Source organism: Carassius carassius, chromosome 17 (genome assembly GCF_963082965.1).
Source record: "Carassius carassius chromosome 17, fCarCar2.1, whole genome shotgun sequence".
Classification (NCBI taxonomy): Eukaryota; Metazoa; Chordata; class Actinopteri; order Cypriniformes; family Cyprinidae; genus Carassius; species Carassius carassius.
Window position 1 is genome coordinate 16,300,928 of NC_081771.1, and position 23,508 is coordinate 16,324,435.

The 23,508-nt window shown below is 36.1% G+C and overlaps 1 protein-coding gene across 2 annotated transcripts in view; it reads left to right on the forward strand.

The window, feature by feature from the left end:
* The first annotated feature begins 2,593 nt into the window (after positions 1-2,593).
* Positions 2,594-23,508, forward strand: part of LOC132161221 (TBC1 domain family member 23-like) — a 34,751-nt gene continuing 13,836 nt past the window's right edge. For both annotated transcript variants that reach the window (XM_059571119.1, XM_059571120.1), the window contains exons 1-3: positions 2,594-2,726; positions 19,738-19,852; positions 20,326-20,431. In XM_059571119.1, coding sequence (XP_059427102.1) covers positions 2,689-2,726; positions 19,738-19,852; positions 20,326-20,431 — 259 coding nt within the window. In that variant the 5' untranslated portion in view covers positions 2,594-2,688. The remainder of the gene's footprint in view (positions 2,727-19,737; positions 19,853-20,325; positions 20,432-23,508) is intronic.

The window sequence follows — 23,508 nt, forward strand, 5'->3', positions numbered from 1 at the left end:
CATTTTATCTTCCAAACTGCACGTTACAAACTGCTGTTTTTATTTAGTTTAGATTCTCTGTGAAATAAAAATGTAATTGAGGCGTATTTTTGAAGAATTGCTCCATTCTTTTTAAATCTTAATGCAAGAAAATAAAAGAAACACCTTACATTTGGCAACTAAGTTTGTCCTTCCTGGTCTTTTGTTTAAATTTTGCATTAATTTGTAGTCTTGAGATATTAGGGAACTTCTAAAGTTGAAGTGGCATGCTCTTAAATACATACTGTATATTTGTGTATATGGAGGACAGTACTATAGAGTCCAAACTAGTTGTGTGTGTGTGTGCCTGTGTATAAGCTAAGTGGCACCACCTAAACATTAAAAATGAATTTGTTGTGCTTGATCTGTTGAAAGTAAATGTCCAAAAAAAAAAAAAAAAAAAAAACCCTCAAGTAAAAATAAATAAATGCAATGAGAGGGGAAAATGTGATGTTGGAAAAGTTTACATGTGTAATATTAATGTATGATAATATCAAATAAACAAATGAGTTGCCCACAATTATTCATAAAGCCAGTTTGGTTTTGTGTTTTGATTAAAATTACTTTCATTTGTAATTACTTGTATTTAATGTTTATTAAATGTGCTTTTTGGTTAAAAGCATGACCAGCACTACATGCCAAGGGACAGCAGATGAAAATGGCTATTTTGGCTTGCACATTTTTAAGTCCAATATTAATGTGTATTGTTCTTAATAAGTAAAACATTTTAAGTTTTAGTGACAGAAGCTCAACACTTCAACAGAAAGACAGTGACAAGACAGGACACAGACAGTATAATATAAAAATATACAAAAAAGCATAAAAAAACAATATATAATGTAGACAATTATGTATGTACAGGTATTAATCTTATACATCTTTGTTTCAATTTCTGAATAATTCTGAGAGTTAAAATGACAAAAACAAGGCACTGACCATTACTTCTCCATTTGTATGGGCTCTTTAGAGTTCTTTTCACAAATGTTATAGACATCATAAGTGAACAGTGTTGGGTCTTAGCAGGCACAAGTGCTTCCCGTAAGATCCTGCGAGGAGGGCATGCCTCCTCACTTTTTGCCAGGGTAAAAAAATCTATTAAAAATCAGTAAGTGAGTATTTGCACGCAACCCTTGACATCAAAAGTATAAAAAACTCATTTAACAAATGTGGTCTTTAAAATAGGTTACTCTTTTGTCTTGCCAACATCTATCTTTCCACAGTTCTTTGCGTTAAAGTCTAGATGTTGTGAAGAGCATCGTCATGATTGCCTATAATAAAAACAAAGTATTTTTTTTTTTTTAAGGCAAAAGTACCTACTGAGCCATGTTGATAGAAGCCTAACTTGAAGTTGATTTCTCCTCATTGCTAAAATGTATCTGCAGAGTAGTCAGATGTTCTTTATACAACAGGCATTTTTTATTGATATTTTTGGATGGATGGATGAAATAATAAATATTTACAAATCCTTTCAAAAACCCTTCAAAGGTTGAAGTATGATGGAGCAGCTACTGATGATGCAAGAAATGGGCAAAATAGTAGCAATTTTGTCTTACATCAATGGAATTAGTTTTAATCAAAGTACATACAAACATATATATATATATAGGCCTTCACACACACACACACACACACACACACACACACACACACACACACATACACACACACAGAGAGGTGTAAAAAGTACTCAAAAATTTAACTCAAGTGAAAGTACAAGTACTCAGTAAAAATTTTACTCAATTAAAAGTACAAGTATCTGGTCCAAAACATACTTGAGTAAAAGTAAAAAAGTACAACTTTAAATTGTACTCAAGTATTAAAACAGTAGAAATACATTTTTCTGACATACAGAAGAATGGTTAAAGGGAGAGAATGGAAAAATGCACTGGCACAGGTCAAACATGTATATTTAGTTCAACAACAACAATTCAAATGAAACAGCGGAAAAATACAGAGAAAGGGATTAAAAGGAAACTCCATCCTTTCCACCCTAATGCCATCATATGACTTTCATTCATCAGATGAACACAAACTAAGAGTTTTAGAAAAGAAAAAAATCTTTATATAATGAAAGTGTATGGGACATCCAAAAATGACAATTCAAAAACTATACACAAAGTGAATATGACAGTAATTCATGCAACCTGATGAAAGTCATAATTGTGTGTGTTTGATGCATGAAAACAGTGATCATTAGTTCTCACGTCAGGCACACACGTTTGAGATTCTGTTTACCATATTTAATGTGCATAAGATAAAACAAAAATATAATGTAGTACTTTTCACAATAAATTACTTTTATTAGGCTAATTAAATACTCTAGATTCAACAAAAAGTCTTTTATTTTATTTATTCCAAACCAAATTCAACAGCAAGAGGACTAGGAAACATGCACAACAAAAAATAACGATTGGTTTATTTAGGAAGCAGGCAACAAGTGTCATACTAATAAGTGTCGAAACGAGCGGGTTTAGAACACTTATTTTTAACTTATTAAGCTAAAAATCTCGCTCTTGTAGAATACACAGTTTCGCTGATTGTCGCGTACTAGGTTCTACGCATAGACTGGTTCTACGTCGCGTCTAGACTTGCGCTAAGCGCGTGCGTGTAGTCGTAGCGACGAGACGCTGTTATTTACGACACAGTTTGACGTGGACCGTCACCACAGCAATGGCGGATGCTGTAGGGGAAGTGCTTGAAGGCAGCTGGTAAGAAAACTCCACTGATCATGTTTATCGCAGAACCATTCACGGTTTCCAGACTTGATATTGTTTTTGGAACTTGATGTACGTTAAAGAAAGCCTGATAATGTTGTAGCTTTTACACGACTGCCGTTTGAGTGGCTGGTTGACAGCGATGCTGTGCTGAACAGCTAGTCTGACTAGCTAAAGCAGCCAGTGTATTGTTTGGAGACTCCAGCTGTTTTCCAGACCTTCTCAGCAGTTTGACATTGTCATTTTATTCATATTGTGATATGTATAGTACGCATTTAAGCGATTAAATGTCGTTGTGTTTGAGTAGAAGTTGGTGGTTAAAGCAGCTTTTGTTTGATTATAGCGTAGCTTTACACATAGTAGAGTTGATTATGATACAATCTTAGTTTTCATTACCACTTCACTATGGCCAATATTTTCAGTAACGAGTCATATTTTTAATTACTTTTATTTATTTATTTAACGAAATATATGTTTGATAATACTCTTTGTAGTAATTTCTTCGAGGACTGTTCCAGTTATGTCTTGAACAGGAAAGTTGAATCGAGTATTATCATCAGAGACTCCTCCTAGGTTAATTTTATATTTTTTTGGAATGGATGAGTGTGTTTGCTTTTGACAGCCAAACTAAACTGACAACTTATTGACGTCATTTTCTTTTTTCTTTCTTTTTTTTGTGCTTTATTGTTTAGGCTTAGAAATAAGTGCAACAGAAATATTCTGAAAAGTATTTTGAATCTTGTTACCATTTTTAACCGTCTTTTACCTGCAAAGCACTCTTTTTCCTCATAATCTACTAATACAATTATAGATGTTTAAACGGTTTTGCTTAACTTTCTAGAGAGAAACTGCACAATGACAATACGTTTATCAAATATTGTTTTAATATTAAATTTTAAGTTAAGTGGTTTTTCTACAAAAAGAAGAGGTTAACTAACACACAGAAATCACAAAGACACACCTCTTTTTGTGTGCATTTGTGTCCTCTTCCTCTTCTGTTGAATATGGACCTTCCTGTTTTCACAGACAATGACCAAAAAGGACAAATGATCCCATAGGAGAGATAAGTGGAGCAAAGTGTGAGGGTGACGTATATTTCAGTCTGTAATATCAAAGTCCATTAGCTAAGATAGCACTTTAAACGTTCTTTAGCTCCTGTATTACCTAAAAAAAAAAAGAAAGAAAGAATATGTTGCTCTTAAGATTCCAATCTCATTAAGACTCATTAAGATTAAGACCCAAAATATCTGTATGTGGCATTTTTCTAACCCCAGTTTGGAATGCTTGGTATGGATGTTTGTTCGACAGCTTTGATCTTATTTCCTAAAAGTATGTCAGGAACTTAGAATGACGTTGAAACCCATCTTCTAATCATCAATAATCAGCTTAATTTGTATTACAATTTGGGTTTCTTGATGTATTTAACTAATTCCATTTTTGTAAATAAATGTCACCATAGTCATGCTGTCAGGGTGGATCACAGATTAATAGAAATTGTGAGAATGTGTCTGAATAATCAATTGAATGGGTAGAAAATATATATATAGTATACAAAAAATTTAATTAATTAAAAAATGAAAGAAAATCAGTTGCTCTTTATACACGTTAAATGTTTGGAGCTTTGTAGTTGTTAATTATTGTGTGCATGAAAGAATTGGAGCGTTTGTGGTGTGTTTGAATGAGTGATGCACATTGTTTGATTCCAGAACAGTTGTTTTCTGCACGTGCGTGTGTGTGTGTGTGTGTAGAGAGAGAGAGAGTGGGGCTTTGTCTGAGGATTTTTTTTTTTCATGGTGGCTTAGCAGATGGTAAAGAGGCCTCAGAGGATTTATTTCTGTTTTACCTCAGCTAAAAATGCAATTTAGTGCAAGTGAGTGCTTTCTCTCTCTCCTTAAAATCCTCATGTCAAGTTCTTAGCTAGTGTCTAGACTGTTTGAGTTTGTAGTATGATCTCTGAGAGAAACCCTGGAGGAGAGTGGAGTGCTGAAGAGCAGTGCAGAGTACCTGAGCATTTAATCTATGGGATTTAAATCCTGCCATGATTCAAAACTGAAAATACAGGTCTGAAAGGTTGAAACTAAGTGTTCGAAAACTCAAAATCTTACAAAAAAAAGTTTTGCAAGATCGAAAAATAAGATTTGCAAGCTTGCAAAATGTAAAAAAAAATAAAAATATCTCTGCAAACATTGTTGTTTTTTAGATTTCCTTCTTCAGAACTGCAACATTTTTTTACGATGTTGCGCAAATAAATTTTCAGAGTTTCAAATTTGTCAGTGTTCTCCCAATGTATTAGATTGTTTTCCAGGTTTGAAACCTTGTAAATGGTGATCTGAAAACTGGTGTGCGAATGTGTGAATTTTTTTTTTGAAACTCTGAAAACAGAGCTTTGCAGGCTTTCAAAGTGGTAAAAAAAAATTACATCTCTTCAAACGTAATTTTGTTTTTGAGTTTTCCCTCTTCAGAAGTGCAATACTCTTTTTAATGGTGTTGTGCAATCATTTTTTTTAGAGTTTTGAATTTGTCACTGTTCTCCCAGTGTATAGTTTGTTTTCAAGATTTGAAACCTTGTAAATAGTGATCTGAAAACTGGTGTGCGAATAGGTGAAAAAAAGTTTTGAAACTCTGAAAACTGAGGTTCGAAAGGGCGAAACTTATTACATTACATTTGCACTCCTATTGCAGACTATTTTTTCAGAGCTGAGTTTACAACACCCACTTTGCGGAGATACGCACACACAGTTGCGAGCTTGCGTCTCACGTGATTTGTGGCAGTGTTGTCACGCAGCTCTGCTCTGAAACTCTGAAACTCAGACTGAGCGAAAATGAAGCTTCGCAACCTCGCAAATAAAAAAAGCCTGGAGGGAGGGCCTTCTGCTCTTGGCCAATGCTTTGCTGTCTGCTGACGTACAGTCCAATCACAAGTCGTATTTACTGGAAAGGTGGGATTGACCGACTGCTCCGCCAATGACAAAAGCGCACAGGATACGCAAACAGAGGATGCACAGATTTCTGTCCACAAGGCGGTCCCGTCGCGGTCCAGTTCTAAGATAAAGGTTACCCACTTGTCGCTGAAATTCACCATACAATTGCCAGTAGCCACTGAGTTTACCACTGATAGACCGGCGGTGCATCAGTATACACACTTGCACCTTGTCTGGTTTAGGCCTGTCATTGATAAATAATGATGACAATAAAAACGCCAGTAGGTGACAGCAAAACCATGGTTTTAAGTAGGCTATTTATTGAATCGTTCAAATCAAACTTTTCGTTCAAAACGCCTGATTCTATTAGAAAGGAAACAAAAGAGTCCATTTGAATGGACTGTTGAATCACTGGCTCACTTGATTCGTTGAAAATCTGATGAATTCAAGGAACAAAACACCGTGTTAAGGGCCGTTCACATGTCGCGCCTAAATACGCGTTGCTTTCTCCTTCTTTCCAAAGCGCTCGGCGGTTGCGCTCCTATGCACTGTTGTAGCTATAAAATTAATAGCACATTTTGCTCGCGCACGTGCTGATACTCAATAATTAGTGTTCAATGAATATAAAAACGTACACCATTTTTTTCATGACTTAAATTATAAGGACATTCTAACTGTATTTATTAATTGCGAAGTGAATGCTTTTGGACTCTTAGGACGTGTTTTTGTTGGGTTTTTGCAAAGTCGGTGACTCAAAATGTCAGCTCTATCGTCTCTCAATCCGTCACAAACAGCGTATGAGGACAATGGAAGCAATAAAAAACAACAAATATACAAGTGCTATAGCAAGTCTCAGTTAGCTTACACGTAACAAAGGCTTTTAAATAATATAATAAAGAAATACTGATAACAGATAGAATAGAAAAAGAATAGAGCAAGCTAGAGTTAGAGGTCATTTTTGCCTTTGTTAATTGTATAATAAAAGAAAACCGATAGAATACAAAATAATAGAAAGCTTAATATTATTCTTTTTTTAAGAATAGTGAGTGTTAAAGTTAGAAGGTCAAATACATTTGGAAGAGATGTGTTTTAAGCCGATTCTTGAAGATAAGGATTGGGTACAGACAATCCAGTAAAGATTTACCCAAACGAAGGTCTGAGACTACAGAATATCCTCAATGCAGAAAGCACTCTCTTTCACTCACACACAGTATCAATTTTAGCATGTGGTGGAGAACAAATAGTTTATCATATGTTTTAAACATTATATATTTATTAGCCTACTTATTTATGTTATATATATATATATATATATATATATATAATAAATGAAAATACAGATGTTTAGATTATAATTCAGGTTTATTTTTACAAAATATAGATTTTAAAACGTCTCAATACATATAGCCTATAGTGATTGCAGAAAAAAGTTAACCATGCATTCATAAATTTGTAATAGGCAATTATTTATAATTTTACTGAAATATTTTAATAAAAGTAAAAAATACACTGTACACCTTTCTGAATATTTCAATATAATATCTAAATATTCTTTTGGATGCACTATTGAAGTCACTTTAAGTGTAATATTCGGTCTCTACATGAAGAGAGAGTCAGTGGTCCACTGCGTGAGGAAAGTGAGTCGTGAGGAAAGTGAATCGTTCGCTGCGTGAGGAAAGTGAGGTGAGTGTGTACATACTGATGCACCGCCGGTCTATCAGTGGTAAACTCAGTGGCTACTGGCAATTGTATGGTGAATTTCAGCGACAAGTGGGTAAACCTTTATTTTAGAACTGGACCGCGACGGGACCGCCTTGTGGACAGAAATCTGTGCATCCTCTGTTTGCGTATCCTGTGCGCTTTTGTCATTGGCGAAGCAGTCGGTCAATCCCACCTTTCCAGTAAATACGACTTGTGATTGGACTGTACGTCAGCAGACAGCAAAGCATTGGCCAAGAGCAGAAGGCCCTCCCTCCAGGCTTTTTTTTAGTTGTGAGGTTGCGAAGCTTCATTTTCCCTCAGTCTGAGTTTCAGAGTTTCAGAGCAGAGCTGCGTGACAACACTGCCACAAATCACGTGAGACGCAAGCTCGCAACTGTGTGTGCGTATCTCCGCAAAGTGGGTGTTGTAAACTCAGCTCTGAAAAAATAGTCTGCAATAGGAGTGCTAATGTAATGTAATAAGTTTCGCCCTTTCGAACCTCAGTTTTCAGAGTTTCAAAACTTTTTTTCACCTATTCGCACACCAGTTTTCAGATCACTATTTACAAGGTTTCAAATCTTGAAAACAAACTATACACTGGGAGAACAGTGACAAATTCGAAACTCTGAAAAAATGATTGCACAACACCATTAAAAAGAGTGTTGCACTTCTGAAGAGGGAAAACTCAAAAACAAAATTACGTTTGAAGAGATGTAATTTTTTTTACCACTTTGCAAGCCTGCAAAGCTCTGTTTTCAGAGTTTCAAAAAAAAAATTCACACATTCGCACACCAGTTTTCAGATCACCATTTACAAGGTTTCAAACCTGGAAAACAATCTAATACAGTGGGAGAACACTGACAAATTTGAAACTCTGAAAATTTATTTGCGCAAGATCGTAAAAAAATGTTGCAGTTCTGAAGAAGGAAATCTAAAAAACAACATAATGTTTGCAGAGATATTTTTATTTTTTTTACATTTTGCAAGCTTGCAAATCTTATTTTTCGATCTTGCAAAACTTTTTTTTGTAAGATTTTGAGTTTTCGAACACTTAGTTTCAACTTTTCAGACCTGTATTTTCAGTTTTGAATCATGGCAGCATTTAAATCCCATATTAATCAAGCTGTGCCCCTTTTGACTGAATATTGCTCTTGAATTCTCAACAATGCATGTTCTTGGCACAGCCATGTCACCTGTTGTCCACAAACACACTTTTTTTGTTGTGGCAATATTAATCTCTGTATAGCCTATATATATATATATATATATATGATATTAGACTTCGTAGCCTATAATAAAAGATAATGAATTTCAAACCTTAACTAAACACATTTTTATTCAAAGATCAACCGTCTGTCATTACTCTTTAGTCTGCCACAAGAAACAACAACATTAAAATCATGAACTCAAATGTCATTGTAAAAAAAAAAAACAATGACTGTTGTAACAGTGCGTAAATCAGACCTTTCTGTAACACTAACGCTAATGAGCTTAAACTTATTTTTTGTACACAGTGCCGCGAACTGTCAATCACTCCTGTACGCGTGCATCACTGTCCTCCTAGCAGCTGCAGCAACTTGCGCTCTCTTCATCAAGATTTAAAACAAAAAGGGGACAAAAAGGGGACAAAAAGGTCGTATTGTCTTTGTGCATATAGATTAATTAGATAAATTAATATCTAAATTCGTGCCTAGCCGCCTACGGTATTTTTTTTAGAACTTAGAAAAAAGATGCTTCAGCCAATGAGCAGCCGGCGGGGCTAGTTGCAGGATGACTCAACCTCCGCAGACAGTTTTAATGTTTATCAGACAATAACTACTCAAGATTTTGCTTTAGTATAATTTTCGGGACAATTGGGGCCAGATTCGGGATTCGGGACAACAGTTTAGATTTCGGGACTGTCCCGAATTTTTCGGGACGTCTGGTCACCCTACCTGAAAGAGCTACTGCATTACTTCATTAGCTTGCATCTGACCTTCAGGAATAATAATCAGGCTTGGTTGGGTGTTAGCCAGCGAGTCATATGATTCTGACCGTGTTTTGATAGTACTCAGAGTCTGAAGCCAGGAGAGCATATTAAGTGTTGTTCACTGTATTTAAATTTTTACTTAGCCGAGTATGACAGTATGTGCGTTTCACACACTTCCTCCGGACACGTTGTATTGTTATTGACAGCTGCAAAAGCGACGCATGCGCTTATCACTTGTGAAACTCAAGGGTGTATGGGTAATGTAGTCTCTGCTCTTGGTGGGACGAATTAGGAAGCGTGCATTGTGAAAGGCGCTCTGAAAAGCGGCAGCGCAGGCAAAAGATTGTAACCTCTATTAAAACAGATGTCCAAATGAGCGTACCGGTACGCTAAAAGCACGTTCTGGGCGCACGGGGAGGTGGCGGTACGCTCAAGAGCTATATTTGGAAGTGGCGGTACTGAGTACCGGTGCGTACCGGCCCACTTAAAGCACTGCCGCTGCAGATGCATTTTGCAGCATTAAGGTTATTAATTGATCGTTCATTTAAACAACGACCGATCATGGAAATTATTGAATATTTACTTCCCTAAATGCAAATGAGTTGGATGGAAACCTGGCTATTGTCGGCATCAAACCATGCTTCCGAACAAATGTCATTCACCGTTCTGGGCAGCTCCAGGACAGCTGTCTCTCCAAGCGCGGTACTGTCTATGAGCGTTACGAGCCCTCAATCACGCTGCAGTGTTTGTGAGAGCTGCCAACTTCTCCACCCCGTTTACAGAGTGAAATTCTCTGACTACATTTATCTCCCAGGACTGTTGTTGAATCTTACAAAAGTTTTGGCTTGGGGTCCGTCACATGCGGCAGCAGCAGCACTTTCCACAGCACCAATAACACGGGGCTTGGCCGCCAACGTGCCTGACTTTAAGGGGCCGTTTACACCTGGCCACTTCATGCGTTTTCTCAGATCGGATAGCTATCCGATCGTGAAAAGACCAGGTGTAAATGCCCTCCGAAACGCATTTGAGACGGATTTGAATCCGATCGCTCAAACCACTTCAGGAGGTTCAAGTGTAAATGCATCTGGTTGTTAAAACCACATATGTAAATTGTACTCCTCCCCAAAATGCTAAAAAAATAAACGTGTGAGGGTGTGTTATAGGCTATATGTAATGTTATAGCCAGATATGACGACGCTACTGGAACACGCACCACCAGATGAGAAGCTGAGCATATATTCATTAAACCAACGTGCAAACTATCGCAAATCAAAGTGAAAGTAAGTCGCGAACGCTTAACACACAATCATCATCATTAATAGTAGAGAAACGAAATGATCTTACCAGTGCTGTTGCCGCTCTCTCTTATTGCGGTCTTTGATTTTGAAATTTTAGCTGATGATCAATAAAATGCAGCTCATATCTGTTGCTTTCGGTGACGTGCACGCCATTAAATCTGCATATAGCGCAGGAATTGAAGATCGGATTTAAATCCGTTTCGCAAAAACACATTCATGTGACCAGGTGTAAATGGAACCGTTTTGATAAATCAGATAGCTATCTGATCTGAGAAAATGCATGAAGTGGCCAGGTGTAAACAGCCCCTAAATCGCCGCTACTTAACACGGATATTGGCAGATGCCGATATATATTTAAAAAAAAAAGACAAATCTCTGCCTGATATATCGGTCGACCTCTAATGTAAATGTATATATTTGTTTTTTCAATGTATTTTAACTAAAATTCAGAGAGCAATGTAACATTTTACCAGATTTTAGACTTATTCACTTTTATTTGTAAATAAAACATTTCAATAGATTTGATAAATTGTGCTCCCATGATTTTTCTAGAATCAAGAGTATCTTTTGCTGCTGAATTATCTAGTTTATAATAATATTTTTGTAATCGTTTATGATTATGTATTTTTTAATTCGTTAATTTTTCATTAAAATGAAGTTGTGTATATTTAGTTGATTGTGATTAACACGAGTGATGATCAGGTCAACACAGAGAAGCATATAAATTCTATATTGAATAAAAAAGAACTGCTGGTCTTGGATTGGATTGGTATCGGCAGATACTCAGAATTTTTGGGATTCGGATGGGTTCTGAAAAAATGGTATTGTTGCATCCCTACTGAAGACAGACGCACAGAGAAAAATTCTGTAGCAGGCAGATAACTCACTGTTTATGATTTACAAACTAATGGAAAAAAATCCTCAATATTGATTTGGGCGTTTATATGAATATGTTTCTGAAGGAAACTGACTGTCTTCTGAAAAGTTTATTTGGTATAATTTCACAAAGCTTGTCAACATTCTGTTTTTGCTTAAAATTGAGTTGTTGTTATTAAATAAAATTATATGTATGATTATTATTATTATATAACACAATTATATGAAATGATATAAATGAGATGTATATTAATTATATATCTAAAATTAAATAACTGTAATTACAGATTTAGGTTAAATAAAGATTTCATTCTTTTTTTTTAGGAAACAAATCAAAGGAAAAAAGTAACAAATTCTGCTGTTTCTAATATTCTGTATGTTGCTCAAAAACAAAATATATTGTGTCCAGTGGGAATTTATTTATTTATTTATTTATTTTTTACCCAGTCATTAAAAAAAACAAACAAACACACATTTCAGAGCTGTAACAACAATACCGTGAAACCGTGATATTTTTTCTTTAGGTTATCATACCATCAAAATCTCATTCCAGCCCATGCCTAGTTGTGCTGATTGTTTTCATTGTGTTGAAGTCTTTTTTTTTTTCTCTTAGTTGAAGCTATTTTTCAATGTCAGAGTTATTTATTTACTAAATTTGTCCAGCATCGACTAAGGGTTTAATAATTTTATAAGAATGATCTGCACTTCCCAAAATACAACTTATTCTGTTACTGGTTAATTAGAATATGTTCCAGTATTTGCAATACTCACTTTATATAAACAGAAATTGTTATTTTAATGTACACTGCCATTAAAATATTTAAGGTCAGAGAATACATTTAATAAATAGTTTTTAGTAAGGGTGCATTAAATTGATAAAAAGTAAAGACATTTATAATGTGAAATTTATAAATGAAAAATAAATGCAGTCTTTGTTTAATATTGATAATAATAGAAAGAGCAATGTTTTGCCATGACGGGAATAAATTACATTCAAATTAAAGGTCCTATGACATGAACATTTCACTTTCTGAGGTTTTTTAACATTAATATTAGTTCCCCTAGCCTGTATATGGTCCCCAAGTTTCTAGAAATTTTAATCAGTGTAAATCAAGATTTTGCTATCTTTCTCTGCCTTTGAGAAAATGGAAGCTCAAACGGGTTGATCTTGAATCTCCTCCTTGTGACGTTATAAGGAGAAATGTTACCTCCCCTTTCTCTGCTTTACCCACCCAAATATTTACATATAATTCAGTCGCAATGTCAGCACAGGTGTTACAAACAGACTTTTATGGTATGGATTCGACAGCACCGCCACAAACAGTGAGTAACAGTGTTCATTAATGTCTGATCTGTGATCAGTGATTTCTGATGTGTAGCTAATTCAAGTTCACACAGACTTTCTTTCTAAATCGTTTAATACTGTTTATGCATCAGTGAATCAAGCCAGTGACTAAACGATCAACTTCACATTGTTTCTCTTAGTAGCATGAAACAAATCTGTTATTTAAATTGTGATTTAATTACAGAGAGCGATCAAAGAACGCTCCCTTTATTTTTTCGGAGCTGTCACACATCGCGAGTATATCTGCACACTTGCCTAAACTGCCGTTACAATGAATGACGCTGTTATGCTGCACAACAAAGCTCTTACTGTATTCATGTGGTGGATTCATGTGTTTGCTGTTAGTTGTGGTGAAAGCATTTTGTGAGAGAAAACGTGTTGCAATAATGACGAGATCACTGCATTCACGCAATAAACAGACTCTGTCTACCCAATGCTCATCACTGCAGCCTTTCATGTGATGGGAAAAGATCGAAAAAATAATGCTGTAACACTTCCACGATTCGTTAATCTCGACAGCTGTAATAGTAAATATATATATATATATATATATATATATATATATATATATATATATATATATATATATATATATATATATGAGAGGGGTTCCACTAGGGGTGTGCACGGATAGTCGAACATTCGAATATTCGTTCTGCTCTAATTATTCGATAAATAAAAATATTCGAATTTTGCAACAAAAAAAAAAGTTCACATAACCTAATTTGGTCACTTTCTGTGATTCTCTACGGCATATTTGAAGATGTATGCAAGCAAAAAATAATTAATGAATGAATAAGGGGCCGTTCACATCACACCTAAAAACACGTGGAAAACGCTAGGCTCGCCGCTTTCTCCTTCTTTCCAAAGTGCTCGGGCAGAAGCGCTCCTGAGGCGTCTGCCGTTGCTAAGTAACAATGACGCGCTCTCTCCATGAAGACGCGGAAATTTCAGCAAAGGATAAATGGATTTGCAGCACAAAAAATTGCTTTCAGTAGCTCTGCTACTAAATTTATTTCAAAATGGCAATCCATATACAGCTATTATCAGCTGTTCCTTGATCTTGTCTGAGCTTTCAACGTTGTTACGGGAAAGGATGAAGCTGAATGTTTAGTTCTTGTCACATGACCTGCGGTGCACTTGCGACATTCTGAAAAGTTGACATGTTTTTAACTCGATGCGGTGCGGAAGCGCCTGGAAAAAATGGCCGCGTCGCACCGCGTGCGCATCGCGACTGCGTCTCCTCCATTATGAGCGCTCATACCGCGCACCTACATTGGAAATAACGAACTTGAGCACGCAAAAGAAGCGATATGTGAATGGCCCCTAACAACTGCGGCCTTCTACAGTACTTCAAATATGCCGTGGAGAATCACAGAAAGTGACCAAATTCAAGAACATTGTTGCTGCATCTCTCAAGCAACGAATAAACACCGCTAACTTGGAGAATGCAGTGAAAAATCCTCTTCTCGCGTCTGCCCTAGACACAAACATCTCAGGTTTCTCGATGAAAACATGAGAGAAGTAAGAAAAAAAACTTTTTTTAACATTATCTGAACATTTTCCTTGATACGAGTGATGCAGATGCAGCCGCCGTCACCCACGATGAAGAGGATGCAATGCCCACTCGTCGGAAAAGGCTGAGCCAGTTCTTCAGCGGTGATTACAGAGAGTCCAGCCGAGACGAGTGGGAATGGTTCTTGCTGGAGCCATGTATTACACCAGATGAGGATCCCATTCAGTGGTAAAACGAAAACACGAAGCGCTTCACAAAACTTATTCGCTTAGCACACCGTTATTTTGGTGTCCCGACAACGTCTGTGCCATCAGAGCGCGTTTTCTCCGCAGCTGGTGTCCTGACATTTTATCCTACCCGTCAGATTTTCCTACAAGGGCTTACCGCGCATGCGCACATCGATATTGCGTCATTTTTGTCACGCTGAACAACACGCCCATAATTTTTTACTACTCGGGCGTGGATTTCTTCATGTAAAGGCGGGCGTACACGGTGCGATTTTTGCTGTCGTACGAGTTCGCATGTGATTTTTTTTTTTTTTTTTTTTTTTTTTTCTCAATCGTGTGGCAATCGCGTATGCTCGTATGGTCGCGGCTCGTATCATTTGCGATGAATTACGAGCCGAGCAGAGTGCCTTACGAGCACTTCCCGACCTCCCGATCATTTTTAAACATGTCTAAAAAGTTTGTGAGCTATCGGTTTGAATTTGTGACATGTGTGCGGTTGAACGAGCCAATTTGTTGATTTCTTTGAAGTTGACCAATCACGAACTAGGAAAACCACAGAAGAAGAAACGCAAAGACGGCAGCGCCACGGCGATTGTGGACTATTGACCAGGAGGATAAACTCGCTGAAGTCTGACATGAACAGCGAGCGCTGTGTGATGTTTCTAGCAACGTGTTCCAATGCCTTTTTATTTCTCTCTCTCTCTCTCTCGCTCTCTCTCTCACACAAGATAATGTTGTTTACAGGGACTCATATCCCCATACACTACCTCTATCCATCACGGAAAATGCATGTTTAAAATTTCTATTAAACACCGTATAGTATTTTTTAAAGCCATTTGGTTTACGAGGGCACAGAAATTGTCCTCACAAACCATGTTTACATTGTATAACCTATTTCAGATTTCAGATTCCTATTTCAGAAACCATATACAAGAACACACACACACAGGGTGACCAAACATCCCGGTTTCCTATCGCTGAAAAATAACCTGTAAGTTACGTGTAGGAAACAGTAACGGCTCGTATCAATATTTTATATGCAGTTATGAGAGAGGTAGAGCAGTTATATTAGGCGCGTTCGACTTGAAGCAGCGCTGCACAGAATGATCACCTGTATGACATCAAAGTACCGCGAGAGCGATTCGAATGCTTTGGATATGTGTGCTCTTCGCTCTCGCGGTACTTTAATGTCATACAGTGATCCTTCTGTGCGTGCAGCGGTGCTTCAAGTCGAACGCGTCTATCAACTTCGTGCGATTGCTTCTGGAATTCGCAGGTTGTAAAATCGTGTCGTGTATCATCTCGTCCGTACGATTTTCAGATAAACTCATTATATAGATCAATTTAAAGTAAATTGTTCAAAGCCTTCTACATAGTACTTGTATCTTGTAATTGAAGACAAGCATTTATGCTTATAAGCACAAGCATTAATTTAATTTGCAATGCGATGCACATACCTCAGCACACGATTCTCAAACCATGGTGAAGATCAATCAATTTGAAATCAGTAAAAATATGAACTCTGATCCACATGACAGCTAACTGACAGTGACAACAGCAGCAGCATAAATTAAGATAATACAATTTAAAACAATTCTAATATTTTAATAATGAATACAAAATGTTTTCAAGCAGCAATGAATGCTGGGAACTTGTGCAATATTGTTCCATGTACAATTGTTTATTCAGATGACTCAATTTGAAAAGCCTAGAAATTATTGTGAACAAATACTTGAGTATCTAAGTAAGTTAAACAAAACAGCTTATGCTAGTGACATGTTTGAATTTTTTTATTTTTTTCATTTCACACAAAACATTAAACTGACTTCTACTAAACATTCTTTTTTCAGGCTACTCTTTTCTCGGTTTGTGCTTTTTTTTTATTTTATTTTTTTTTTATATTTATTTTATACAGGTATGGAAGATAAGTGAATCACTGTGTAATCTCCTGTCAGTGGAATCGTACCCATAAGGGTATGATAGATCCAAAAGGCAGAACCTTCGTAGATTTGCACTCAAATTCAACCTAAAACCCGTTGTTAGAAACCCGATTCAAAAAAAGTTGGGACACTGTACAAATTGTGAATAAAAACAGAATGCAATGATGTGGAAGTTTCAAATTTCAATTATTTATTTAGAATACAACATAGATGACATATCAAATGTTTAAACTGAGAAAATTGTTCATTTTAAGGAAAAAAAAATTAGATTTTAAATTTCATGGCATCAACACATCTCAAAAAAGTTGGGACAAGGCCATGTTTACCACTGTGTAGCATCCTCTCTTCTTTTTATAACAGTCTTCAAACGTCTGGGGACTGGGCTCAAGTTTAGGAATAGGAATGTTGTCCCATTCTTGTCAAAATACAGGCTTCTACTGTAGTTGCTCAACTGTCTTAGGTCTTCTTTGTCAGATCTTTCTCTTTGATGCACCAAATGTTTTCTATGGGTGAAAGATCTGGACTGCAGGCTGGCCATTTCAGTACCCGGATCCTTCTTCTACGCAGCCATGATGTTGTAACTGATGCAGTATGTGGTCTGGCATTGTCATGTTGGAAAATGCATGGTCTTCCCTGAAAGAGACGACGTCTGGATAAGAGCATATGTTGTTCCACAATGGAACATTATTTCACCCACATTTTGACATTTTATTTTCCCAACATATATAAATTTGAAACTTTACTTTCATTTAATGTGCTTTCTATGTATACAAGACCACTTTTGTAAATTTATTTTGATGCGGACACTTAAATGTCTTTGACCTAGTAACATTTTTATTTTTTTATTTTATGTGTTTAAATATATATATATATATATATATATATATATATATATATATATTATTAAACACACACACATATATAAATACATACACAGACACACTAAACTTACTTTGCATTTTATAGGTTTCTGTAGTTTGGGAGCTTGTTGGAATTGATTTAACTGGTCCATTACCCAAAACTGCATAAGGCTTTCAATATATCCTAACAGCTACAGACTACTTCTCAGAGTGGGTTGAGGCCTTTCCTTTAAAAACAAAGACAGCGGCTGAAGTTGTAAGACATCTCTGTTCCCTTATTTATAGACATGGCTGTCCCCAGAGAATTCTCTCAGATCAGGGAAGAGAATTTGTAAATGAAGTAAGTCCATTGAAAAATGTTTTTGTAGTAATTTGGCTTAGGTTTATTTTAATAAGGATTGTTTCGCTGTAAAATCATCCTACATGTTTATTTTATAGTGGTAGGACAATCTGATAAGGTATTTTGCGCTGTAGAATCATCCTACATGTTTATTTTATAGTGGTAGGACAATCTGATAAGGTATTTTGCGCTGTAGAATCATCCTACATGTTTATTTTATAGTGGTAGGACAATCTGATAAGGTATTTTGCACTGTAAAATCATCCTACATGTTTATTTTATAATGGTAGGACAATCTGATAAGGTATTTTGCACTGTAAAATCATCCTACATGTTTATTTTATAATGGTAGGACAATCTGATAAGGTATTTTGCACTGTAAAATCATCCTACATGTTTATTTTATAGTGGTAGGACAATCTGATAAGGTATTTTGCACTGTAAAATCATCCTACATGTTTATTTTATAATGGTAGGACAATCTGATAAGGTATTTTGCACTGTAAAATCATCCTACATGTTTATTTTATAATGGTAGGACAATCTGATAAGGTATTTTGCGCTGTAAAATCATCCTACATGTTTATTTTATAGTGGTAGGAGAATCTGATGAGGTATTTTGCACTGTAGAATCATCCTGTTTATTTTAATATAAGGTATTTTGCACTGTAAAATCATCCTACATGTTTATTTTATAGTGGTAGGACAATCTGATGAGGTATTTTGCACTGTAAAATCATCCTACATGTTTATTTTATAGTGGTAGGACAATCTGATGAGGTATTTTGCACTGTAAAATCATCCTACATGTTTATTTTATAGTGGTAGGACAATCTGATGATGTTCTTGGCACTGTAAATAGTTACTTTACGTATAGTCACGGGAGCGAAGCAGTAGTACGCAGTAGGATTTTTCGATGAGGTAGGATATATCGATAGATATAGCTAAAATTTTGCGCTACGGTTGGAAAATCAGATGAGGTAGGACAAATCGACAGAACATTGTTATTATTGTTAACAGACTAAGGAGCCAACTTTCCCCCGATCATGTTTACATGCCCGTATTTCTTAACAAGAACATGTAAAACAACAGAAAAAAAGCAAAAAAGATTTGCTGACAGTTTAAAAGTTAAGTGTAGGCTACGTTCTACAATAGCCTAATTGCTGCAGGCTGCTTTACGTTTTTTCTTTGTTCACTTTTTTTTTTTTTTTTTTTTTTTTTTTTGCTTTTAATCTGTACTTTTGTTTGTTTGCACACATTGTTGAAGGTTTTCATCTACAAAACACGATGTGTAATGTTCAATCTTATTGTGTGTAAGCTTGTTCAAAATGACGGAAACAATAAATGTTGCTGAAAAATAACGTCTGTCTCATTAAACTTAATTTAAATAAACGAATATTCGAATATTCGTTTTTTGTGAGCTCAAATATTCGAATGTGATATTTGCGGAAAACGCCCATCCCTAGGTTCCACATGTAATACGCATTTCGAATGCAAAGATGTCAGCCAATCACAACAGTTGTCGTTTACTCGGAGTCTGACAGCAGACACGACCCTTCAAACAGAGCATTCAAGCCAGAGGACTAATATCAGGATATAAAAATGCTTTTTATTTCTAAATTTTAAATGTAAAAATCATACTAACAATATAAGTACACCTAAGGAAACATTAAAAAGCATTTAAAGAAAAGGAAATAATCCATGTCAGGAGACCTTTAAATATTCACAATATTACGTGTTTTTTTTTTTTTTTTTTTAAACCATCTATTTTGATTAAATACACACAGCCTTGGTGATAATGAGACTTTTTTCCCCAGTGTAGAATAATGTAGAAATTTACTGTAAAAAACAAAACAAAACAAAAAACACATTTCGTAGTCCTAATTAGGTAAAGCAAACATTTGCATTTGAACTTACATGAGGTTAGAATCTGTCCTTGACTTCTTCTTAATGTAGTTCTAGTGATTTGATCACAGTGTCGTGTGCATTTATTGTGTGTGTGTTTTCTGAAGGACTCGTGATCTGGCTGACACACTTGACTCAACAGAATGTGATCTGGACAGTAACCAGGATGGTGTTATCCAGGTTCGAAACCTACCCCCACAACAGCGGGCCAATTTATGGATGGTAGGTATACTATGTGTGTGTGTGTGTGTGTTTGGAGATAAAATGGCTTGTCTAATTAGCCTGTGTAGCATCATGTGGAAATATTGACTTTCTGGATGAAAAAGCTTTGAAAAGATTGTACATGCTGTGTGTTGATGAGAGAGACAGAAAAAGCATTCATGCTTATGACAGAATACATAAAAGATCCATGCAGAGCTTTGTTTTAAAGGGTTACTTTAGAGTCAACGGGTCCCGAAGGGGTTTTAGAGAGCCTCTGTATCGATTAGATGGCCATTAAGGAAACTGTAGTAGGCTTAAAGTGTAGGACCCTTTAAACGTACACCTCATGGAGATGGCATTAGCTTATATCACAGTGTACTTCAGGAGGAACTGCAGTTGGTTTCAATTTGCTCCTTTTCCCACACTTTTTTCCCCTTAATTTATTCCTAAATTTTAGTTTCTGGCTCTGACGTTGAACGTGTATGTGTTAACAGATTGCTTTGAACGTGTCTGGTAAAGGAGATAGTTTGTCCTCATGGGATGGGGCTTTGGACCTACCAGAACAGACGCTCATTCACAGCCGCAGTCAGCATATCATTGGTGAATAACCTTTACACACCTCACCTCATTTTCATTGTGCCATTTATGTGTTGTAATGCACTACACATTTATAGCATATCAGTTCTATGAATGTGGAGTCAGACACTCTTATAAGACATTATAAGCCCACTGGTTATTCAGAACATCCTGTGGCATTGTGTATTCCACACGTTCACCTGCTGGCAATACTTTCTGTTTGTTTGTGTACTTCTGCAGTTTTAAAACACGTTTTATTTTTCTGTAGGTATGAGTTTAATTGTAAAGCATGGCTTAAAACTTTGGAGAATTTTAGTAATAGTCTGCATGAAATTTTAACTGTTATTCAATTCAATTCAATTCAATTCAAGTTTATTTGTATAGCGCTTTTTACAATACAAATCGTTACAAAGCAACTTTACAGAAAATTATGTTTCTACAATATTTAGTAGTAGCTAGTAGTTTGTGCATGTTTGACAGGATTTTAGAAAAATAAAAATAATAATAATAATAATACAAGACGTAGTCAGCTAGATGATGAACTATCAATATTATTAATTAATAGTAATTATAGGATGCAGTCACACATGTAGCAATAATTGTTAGTTCTGTTAGTTGATTCAAGGTTAGCATCATCTGGGGTCCTCTGAGGGTCAGCATCATCTCTTCTCAGGTGTTCTGGATCCAGACTGGAGCTTGTGTAAATCCTAGTTACGCCCGTGGCAAAACATAGAAACAAAATAGAGACATCATTAGCATAGCTGCTGATCCAACAAAGTAAAATTAGTTTAACCCAAGCTAAAGAATAAAAATGCAGATGCAACTACACTCACAATTTAAGAAATACATTATTCGAATGCTTGGCGAAAGAGATGCGTTTTTAATCTAGATTTAAACAGAGAGAGTGTGTCTGAACCCCGAACATTATCAGGAAGGCTATTCCAGAGTTTGGGAGCCAAATGTGAAAAAGCTCTACCTCCTTTAGTGGACTTTGCTATCCTAGGAACTACCAAAAGTCCAGCATTTGTGACCTTAGGGTGCGTGATGGGTTGTAGTGTGGTAGAAGGCTAGTTAGGTACGCAGGAGCTAAACCATTTAGGGCCTTATAGGTAAGTAATGATAATTTGTAACTGATACGGAACTTAATAGGTAGCCAGTGCAGAGACTGTAAAATAGGGGTAATATGATCATATTTTCTTGACCTGGTAAGGACTCTAGCTGCTGCATTTTGGACGACCTGTAGCTTGTTTATTGACGAAGCAGGACAACCACCTAGAAGTCCATTACAATAGTCCAGTCTAGAGGTCATGAAAGCATGAACTAGCTTTTCTGCATCAAAAACAGATAACATGTTTCGTAGCTTGGCAATGTTTCTAAGATGGAAGAATGCGGTTTTTGTAACATTGGAAATATGATTTTCAAAAGACAAATTGCTGTCCAATATAACACCCAGATTTCTGACTGTAGAGGAAGTAACAGTACATCCGTCTAGTTGCAGATTGTAATCTACAAGATTCCGTGTGGTGTTTTTTGGTCCAATGATTAATATCTCTGTCTTATCCGAATTTAATTGGAGAAAATTATTTGTCATCCAATCTTTTACATTTTTAACACACTCTGTTAGCTTAGATAATTGGGAAGTTTCATCTGGTCTCGTTGAAATATATAGCTGAGTATCATCAGCATAACAGTGGAAGCTAATTCCGTATTTTCTAATAATATTACCAAGGGGCAACATGTATATTGAAAATAGAAGGGGACCTAGGACGGATCCTTGTGGCACTCCATATTTTACTGATGATAAATGAGATGACACCCCATTTAAGTAAACAAAATGGTAGCGATCGGACAGGTAGGATCTAAACCATCTTAGAGCCTGCCCTTGAATACCTGTATAGTTTTGTAATCGATCTATGAGTATGTCATGATCTATGGTGTCGAACGCAGCACTAAGATCAAGTAAGACTAGAAAATGAGATGCAGCCTTGATCTGACGCAAGAAGCAGGTCATTTGTAATTTTAACAAGTGCAGTTTCTGTGCTATGGTGGGGCCTAAAACCTGACTGAAATTCTTCATACAGATCATTTTTATGCAGGAAGGTGCTCAATTGAGCAGACACAACTTTTTCTAAAATTTTAGACATAAATGGAAGATTTGAAATAGGCCTATAATTTGCCAGTACACTAGGATCTAGTTTTGGTTTCTTAATAAGAGGCTTGATAACCGCCAGCTTGAATGGTTTTGGGACGTGACCTAAAGATAACGACGAGTTAATGATATTGAGAAGCGGTTCTTCGGCTACAGGTAACAGCTCTTTTAGTAATTTAGTGGGTACAGGATCTAATAAACATGTTGTTGGTTTAGATACAGTGATAAGTTTATTTAGCTCTTCCTGTCCTATATTTGCAAAGCACTGCAGTTTATCTTTGGGTGCGATGGATGAAACTGAAGTGTTAGACGCTGTAGAATCTACATTCGCTATTGTATTTCTAATGTTATCTATTTTATCAGTGAAGAAATTCATAAAGTCATTACTTTTTAACGTTGGTGGAATATTTGAATCAGGTGGCGTCTGGTAATTTGTTAATTTAGCCACTGTGCTAAATAAAAACCTTGGATTGTTTTGGTTATTTTCAATGAGTTTGTGGATATGCTCTGCCCTAGCAGTTTTTAGAGCCTGTCTATACCTGGACATACTGTTTTTCCATGCAATTTTAAAAACTTCCAAGTTAGTTTTTCTCCATTTGCGTTCAAGACTACGAGTTACTTTCTTGAGAGAGTGAGTATTACTGTTATACCATGGCACAGTACGTTTTTCTCTAACCTTTTTCAATTTGATGGGGGCAACAGCTTCTAATGTATTAGAGAAAATAGTGCCCATGTTGTCAGTAATTTCGTCTAATTCATGTGTATTTTTGGGTACAAATAGCAGTTGAGATAGATCAGGCAGGTTATTTGCGAATCTGTCTTTGGTGGCCGGAACAATAGTTCTGCCCAGACGGTAACGCTGAGACATATAGTTAATATCAGTTATACGCAGCATGCACGATACAAGGAAATGGTCTGTAATATCATCACATTGGGGTACAATATCTATAGC